This window comes from Aplosporella prunicola, assembly GCF_010093885.1.
Source record: "Aplosporella prunicola CBS 121167 unplaced genomic scaffold K452scaffold_7, whole genome shotgun sequence".
Taxonomy (NCBI): Eukaryota; Fungi; Ascomycota; class Dothideomycetes; order Botryosphaeriales; family Aplosporellaceae; genus Aplosporella; species Aplosporella prunicola.
The window spans coordinates 85,349-92,601 of record NW_022983535.1 but is presented as its reverse complement, the minus strand read 5'-3'; the positions used below and the strand labels follow the sequence as shown (position 1 = coordinate 92,601).

The 7,253-nt window shown below is 60.1% G+C and overlaps 3 protein-coding genes across 3 annotated transcripts; 2 read left to right on the top strand and 1 right to left on the bottom strand.

The window, feature by feature from the left end:
- Window positions 1-939: 939 nt before the first annotated feature.
- Window positions 940-2,552, bottom strand: K452DRAFT_267042 (uncharacterized protein; the record flags this gene model as incomplete). Its single annotated transcript, XM_033538827.1, has 3 exons — window positions 1,860-2,552; window positions 1,787-1,799; window positions 940-1,731 (listed from the first exon to the last, which is right to left on the bottom strand). Exons 1-3 carry the CDS (start codon window positions 2,114-2,116, stop codon window positions 940-942), a joined length of 1,062 nt encoding a protein of 353 aa, XP_033399692.1. The 5' UTR covers window positions 2,117-2,552.
- On the top strand, window positions 2,439-5,081 carry K452DRAFT_285180 (uncharacterized protein). The gene is made up of 5 exons (XM_033540068.1): window positions 2,439-2,964; window positions 3,018-3,047; window positions 3,113-3,138; window positions 3,191-3,556; window positions 3,616-5,081. The coding sequence occupies exons 1-5, from the start codon at window positions 2,862-2,864 to the stop codon at window positions 4,918-4,920; spliced, it is 1,830 nt and encodes a 609-aa protein (XP_033399691.1). The 5' UTR covers window positions 2,439-2,861; the 3' UTR covers window positions 4,921-5,081.
- A 194-nt stretch (window positions 5,082-5,275) lies between these two features.
- Window positions 5,276-6,248, top strand: K452DRAFT_345352 (uncharacterized protein). Its single transcript, XM_033545451.1, has one exon. It carries the CDS (start codon window positions 5,775-5,777, stop codon window positions 6,093-6,095), a length of 321 nt encoding a protein of 106 aa, XP_033399690.1. The 5' UTR covers window positions 5,276-5,774; the 3' UTR covers window positions 6,096-6,248.
- Window positions 6,249-7,253: the final 1,005 nt, after the last annotated feature.

Sequence of the window (7,253 nt, the reverse complement as noted above, 5' to 3'; positions counted from 1 at the left end):
TGGTGGTGGTGGCATGTGAGTATGCTTGCTTGCTTGCTTGTCTGCTTGCTGCGTTGGTTTGGTTCCTGCTCTTGGCGCGGCGCTCTCTTTTCCCTCTTTTTTTTTTATGGACACGACGATGGATGGACTACTCATGGATGCGATGGATGGCTGCGCTGCGGCTTTTGGTTTCTTTTGTTCTTCTTTCAAAAACCAGTCTGCGGACGGCGGCAGCGGCCATGGCAATGGCAATGGCGACAGCGACGGCGAAGGCGATTGCGGCGTCCAGATATCCCCTACATACCTATAGTAATGCACGACGAACGCGTTTGATACCCCCTCGACATTTACGTACTGTCCACAACTGTCTGCCTGCCCGTCTGTCTCCCCATCTCCAGACCATCTTGACACAGCACCTGCATGTCCCGGCCACGGTTCACCTACCCAGACCGTCCGCCTCGCCGACCAGACCAACAAGCGGTGTCGTCTCTCGATCTCGATGCACCTCGGCGAACGAGACAGGCAGGCAGCCCGCCGCCAGCCGGATCGGCGCGGCGCGGAAATGACTGCAGTCGCGGGTGTCATGGTGGTGCATGGGCAATGCTGCAGCGGCCGTCGCGGCCCAGCGGTCCGAGTGTCTCGACTAGCTACAACAACAGCAGGGGGGCTGTATGTGTGCACTGGGTGGTGTGTGTTTGTGTATGTGCGCTGCGGTGTCGGACGGACCCTGGGGAGGTCGGATTGTCTACGTAATTGAGCAGGAGGCCGCAGGCGAGACCCCGCGTCCGGTAGGTTATTTTGCGTCTTCTCCACTGTCGAGACGATCGCACGTCGTCTGCGCGGTAGGGATTTGCTGGCATGGATCTGCTCGGCTCTGCGCCCCTGAGTCACGGGCATGCGGCGCAGTTGGTTGCTGCTCACGCCGTGACGGTCGCGCCGCCGTCACCGTCACCTGCCCTCTCAATCTCGCTGCTCTCGCTTTCTCTCTCTCTCTTCTTCCTCAGCGCCCTCCGCCGCAAGCACGCCCCGGAACCTCATCTCCCCCCTCTCCAGCGTCGCAAACGCGTCCGCAACGCCCTGCTCCGTCAGCGGAAACGTCTGCACCCATGGCTGGATGTTGTGGCGCGCCACGAAGCGCAGCATGTCGATATGGTTGCGGCGCGATGCCTCGGTCGAGGCGATGAGACGGTGCCCCGGCAGCACAAACGGCATGTATGGCACGCTGAGTGGTTCGGCCTGGATCGTCATGACCACGATGCGCGCCATGCGTGCGAGGCGGGGAAGGTAACCCTCGAGGTCGGGGACGGCGTTTGCGCAGAGGAGGAGCACGTTGACATTGGCGCGCTCCACGGGGCCCGACGAAGCTTTCTGCGGGGCAACAAACTCGTCGGCGCCAAGAGCCAGGGCGTCTTGTCTCTTTTCCCCACTGCGCGAAAACACCGTCACATCGCACCCCATGGCGCGCGCGAACAAGACGGCCATGTGACCGAGCCCGCCGAGACCGACGACGCCGACGCGGTCGCTCGGCTTGGTGTCGGCTGCCATGAGGGCCTCGTACGTGGACGCGCCGGCGCACATGAGCGGTGCAGCGGCCGCAGATGATATCTCATCCGGGATCGGGTACACAAACGTCTCGTCCCAGATGGCGTAGTCGCCAAAGGCGCCCTGGTCCAGCTCACCAAAGGCGAATCCGCGCGCGTCGGCGCAGTATTGACGGTATCCATCGAGGCAGACGACGCAGTGGCCGCAGGACTGAAGGTGTGTGTTAGCGAGAGGGTGGTGAGGAGTTGGGGTGAGGTTGACGGACATGGTGTAACCATCTGCAGGACCATGGTTAGCGAACGGTTCGCTGACAAGTAGGACACGCGAGCGAGACAGACCCCCAGCCGACGCGATCTCCAATCCCGATCTCCCTGACACCCGCGCCGACGCGCACGACGCGCCCGACGCCCTCGTGCCCCAGGCCGCAGCCCTTGGGCTTGGCGTGCACGTCGGTGTAGCAGATGCCGGCGTGCGTCGTCTTGATCAGGACTTCATTGTGGCCGAGTGCGCGGTCGGCGGAGCGCGTGGGGTAGGTTTGGGTGGCGGGATCGTAGCGGAAGGTGGTGAGGGTGTGGGTGTGAGCGGTGGATGACATGGTGGATGGGCTGGCTTAAAGGTGAGGATAAAGAGCGAGAGAAATCAAGCTCACGATGCCCCACGCCGCGCCGCAGCCACCCGGAGAGGCAATCCTCCATCCTCCAACCCCACACCAGCATCCCGGATCTCGCATCTCGCATCTCGCTCTCGCTCTCGCCCCGTTTTCCGTCTCGCGCATTCCCGTCGGCATCGTCCGTCCACCGGCCCCACCACGTCACCAAAGAGCAAAAAAAAAAAAGTCTCGACCACTCCCCGGTCGTTGTGACGCCGTGGCAATGGAAACTTGATCCGACGGAGCGGTGGTGCCTGATCTTCATCCCGGCGCGCTGGCCGAAGGATCATTCCAGAGTTTTTTCCTCCTTCGCGCGAGGCGAGGCGCAGCGTGAGCGGTGAAGGCGACAGGTGCGAAACAAGACGTCAACCGTCAGGCCGGCCAGCGGTTAAGGTTTGGGTGGCGCAGGGGTGCGAGTCGAGTGGTGGCTATTTTGGGCGTGCCGTTCCCTTTGGTCGCGTCGTGGAGATGAGATGCAGGGCGGTGGGGGCCGAGATGGCGTCGTTAGTTTGGCGTTGCTTTTGCCGTTTGACTGGCTGTTTTGATTGCCCCTTGTCTCTAGCCCATCCCTCCGCTTGCGCCTCAGCCCTCAGCCTACTCTAGCTGCCGCCTGACAAATGCTCAGTATATATCCTTTTCCCTTCCCGCCCTCCTTCTTTTCCGCTCGTAATGCTCCGCATCCGCTGCCAAAATGCGCGACTCACTCGGTAGCGCTCTCATCATCGCTTCGGCTCTGCTTCCCGCGGCTCGCGCCGCCACTCCCGAGCCCTGGCCGCTCTGGTACAACGAGACAGGTACGGGTTACATCTCTCTACCGTTTGACCGTTGACTGACACGCCCCGCCCAGTCGGCCCTGACGGTCCGTGGAATGCCATCCGTAAGTTCCAAATTCTCCGCCCCAGGCGCCGCTGTTACCCCACGCTGACCCTCCTTCTTCCCCAGACTTTAGCATCGACTTTCCCGACCAGGTAGCTTGATCACTATCTCTCTCCACCCGAATAACGACTCACAACCTCTCAGCACGTGACATTCCATCCGTCACTCCTCGAGACATCCCTCATCATCAACGCATCGGCATGCCAGGCCTCGAGCGCCAGCTGCCCGCTGCCCACGCCGGGCATGTGGGAGGGCTCGGGCGCCCAGAGCCTCTCTGCCTGGAAGAACAGCGCGTCCTTTGAGCCTACGGCCCTGACCGACGAGGCCGGCAAGTACATGACCGACGTCATGGGCTTGGAGGGCAACATGCGCTACATCGCCGAGCGCTTCGTACTGCAGGCCAACGAGGGCCGCCGCTACAAGTTCTTGGACAACCACGTCAGTGCCGTGTCCGACAATCTCACCGTCAAGTACCCGGGCGGCACGTCGTACACGCTCGACGTCGGCTATGTGAGTTTGGGAGGTGCCCATTCGCATGCGGCTTCTCTTGCTGACCACCAGTGCTATAGTGGTCGCTCAACGGCATGCAAGACACGTTCGGATACAAGTCTGCCAACGGCAGCCAATTGGAGATGAATACGACGCTTGCCGATGCAGTGCTACAAGACGCCGTCGCCTCCACCAGCTACAGTCTGCACGTGGGCTCCGTGTCCCAGAACATCTCGGGCAGCCTCTACCTCGGGGGCTACGACCGCACGCGCTGCATCGGCACGCCCATCGCCACCGACGACAACTCGTACCTGTACCTCGCCGACGTGGAGCTGGGCGTCGCCGAGGGCGGTTCCGCCTTCATCAACACGTCGGCCAAGCGCACCACCGGTCTGCTCAAGACCAACGGCACCAATGCCGCCAGCCTGCCCCTGTCCACCCGCCCCGACCCCGGCGTCCCGTACATGTACCTCCCCGGCGCGACGTGCGACGCCATCGCCGCCTACCTGCCCGTGCAGTACGACGCCGACTTCGACCTCTACCTGTGGGACACGACGGACGCGGCCTACACCAAGATTATCAACTCGCCGCACTACCTGTCCTTCAGCTTCCACACGGCCGGCAAGTCCGGCACGACGCAAAACATCGACATCCCCTTTGCGCTGCTGAACCTGACGCTCTCGGCGCCGCTGACCCCGTCGCCGACGCCCTACTTCCCCTGCCGGCCCTACGACCCCTCGCAGAGCGACAGCGCGCCGAGCACGATCCTCGGCCGCGCCTTCCTCCAGGGCGCCTTCCTCGCCCAGAACTTCGACTCCAAGTATCTCTGGCTGGCGCAGGCGCCGGGCCCCGGCGCAATCGACTCGACGGACGTGCACGTCATCGACGCAGACAGCACGAGCCTGACGGCCGCGATCAGCCCCGTCTGGAACGCAACGTGGAGCAGCGTGCTGAAGCCGCTAGCCGGCGACGCGAGCGGCACGGACAGCGCGGGCGGCGGGGACAAGGATTCGGCGAGCGACTCGGGCCTCTCGACCGGCGCGAAGATTGGCATCGGCATCGGTGTCGGCCTGGGCGCCGCGATCCTGCTGCTGCTGCTTGCACTGTTCTTCCTGCGCCGCAAGAAGCAGCAGCGCCGCCATACCGCGGTGCCGACGTCGGAGCCTTCGCCCGCGCTCATCGACGTCGATGGCCCGACGGCGCCGCCATACGAGGCACAGCAGCCTGGGTCGTGGGCGATGCAGGATCGTAAGGTCGGCGAGATGGCGCCCGCCGTGGGCGAGCTTGATAGCAGTAATTCCGGGGCTGGGGTGCAGGAGCTGCCGAGTCCGGGGTTTGAACATGGGCATGGGCATGGGAGGGGCCAGGCTTATGAGCTGGCGTAGGGGGTTGTAGTGGAGTGGCGAGAGGTGAATTATAGATTATGGATATAATGTGGTGGTGGTGGTGGTGGTGGTGGACATGGGACTGGAGACGGGGTTGGGATGAGGGGGCGATGTAGTGTATCTGTACGTATATATGATGAATGCATGGATGATATACCCAGCTCTGCATCGTACACACATGCGCAAAAACCCCTTTCCACCCTCGTGACAAAGTCTACTATACGTGTATCTAACTGGCTACGACCGTGAGGACGGTGTACCTCTGCATAATCATACAACCCGGTCACACGGCCGCAGTAACCGCATCCGAAGCTTTCTGTGGCCATGCTGGCGGTTGCGGACGTGCTGCTGCTGTGGGCGGAGGGAGGAGAGGGGGGTGTGGTGGGTTGCGTGTGTGTATGGGTACCGTGGTTCAAGAGAGTTGTCTTAGCGGCTAATACATACGAGAACCTGCCACCCAGTCCTTCCAATCCGTGTATCGCCTGAAGCCAGAGCCCAGAGCTCACGGTTTTGTAGATCCAAGTTCCAACCGCCGTCCGCTGGCTGTCCGCTCCGCAGCGACAGGCTTCAGCGCAGTCAAAACGCAGATATGCCGGCCCCGAACCACGGTCTTGCGCGCCTTTGGTACCGCCAGCTCGTAGAAATAAGTAGTATATAATACTGCGCCCGCTCTGCAGTGTGTGCAAGTAGATCTAGCACGCTTGTCTGCACTCTCGGCCTTCAGAATTTCGAGATCTAAGCCCCGGACTCTTGAGACTTACGCTTTTGGTGAGGATTTCCTTGTGCCTGGGTGTGGGCTGTGCAGTGAGTGCTAATAATTGAATAGACTTTACACACACGCAAACACACACACAATGCGTCTCCTCACCCTCCTCGTCGGCGGCTTCGGAATGGCTGCGGCGTTTAAGCTACCACCAAATGACGCGACCCCAAACCGTGGCGACTTGGCCCCATGCCTCGTAGAATGCATAGACGCACACTACGACTACCCCTTTTGGACGAGCGGAAGGAAAGATTTCTGTGCAAACGACTGGAAGTCGCAGACGTATAAGTGGCTAGGCTATACCGTTTCGCCATGCTCTGTGCACCAGTGCCTGGGCAAGAAGGAAGCTGTCAAGTCCTTCCAGGACTTCATGTTTGCCTTCTGTGGACGCAAAGTCTTCGGTCCTGATTAAGTGTCTTTGTTATAGGCGGTGCAAAGGCGGTTTGGTAGCGTTTGCTCGTTTGTTTCTTTGTGTTGTGAAAGAGTAATTCATGCATTTGCGTGGGTCTGGGCCCTGTCTTATCTTATTTGTTCTTAGGGATTATGCATGTTTGGCGAAGTGGAGGGGCATGTATGGATTCTTCTTTGGGCTAGGGTTGTTATACGAGTGGTTATGGAAGAGCTGGGCACCTGTAAATGTTTAGATAGTAGCAATGCAAAGCCGCAAATGCAGGTTCTTAACATTACAATTACATACGTACCTAGCTACCTCCAAGCACAGGGATGCCATACCTTCACACACCTATGCAGTACATGGTGCAGAGCCGCAGCAACCGCATCCAAAGCTCTCTGCAGCTCATACTGCCGGTTTCGGGGGGCGCCTCTGCTGGGCCTAGGGAGCAGAGGGCGTGCCGTCCTGGTTTCCGCGTCTATTTGGGGTCTATGATGGCGTGGTATGTTGTGCGGAGGTGCATGCAGGTGGGCGTGTGAAGGCGTTTGTGTGGTTTGGTCGTATTGGCTTGCGCGCGGATGGGGCTGCTTGTGGCGGGCGTACGTAGGTAGCGCTGCGTAGCTATGTGGCGTGTGCGGGGTCTGTAGGCGTGGTGTTGTGTCGTGGCCAGCGTGACTGGGTAAGGGTGGCGTGCGGTGTAGGTCTCTGTGCTAGGAGAAAGCCGTTGAGGGGGCTGTGCTGGTACTTTCTGCGTGTATATACGGGCTCTGGCAGTGTTTGTGGCTCTCGTGGCGCTGTGTATGATGGAGTGTCTTTGTGTGGTCTGAGGGAGCCTCGCCGTGGACGTGCTGTGATGCATCCGTCGTGCTCGGTAGCGGAGAACTGTATACTGTCAGGAACAGGACGGCATAGCATGCCAACAGCCACCATAAACACCATGAGGAAGCAGCAGTGGAGAGAAAAGAAATCGTCTTCAGCTATCTACGGCTGCGTCAGCGCAACACGAAAGGCAACCCGCCGTAGTGATGAATCCGGTTGGGTGCGGGCAAAGCAAAGCAAAAGCAAAGCAAAAGCAAAAGCAAAATTAGAGGGAGATTCAAGTCGTCCCTATGAAAAAGCAAAAAAGCACAACCAAAGAAACCATTCCTTCGCCGCTAGCAACATGTACCAGAGAAGAAA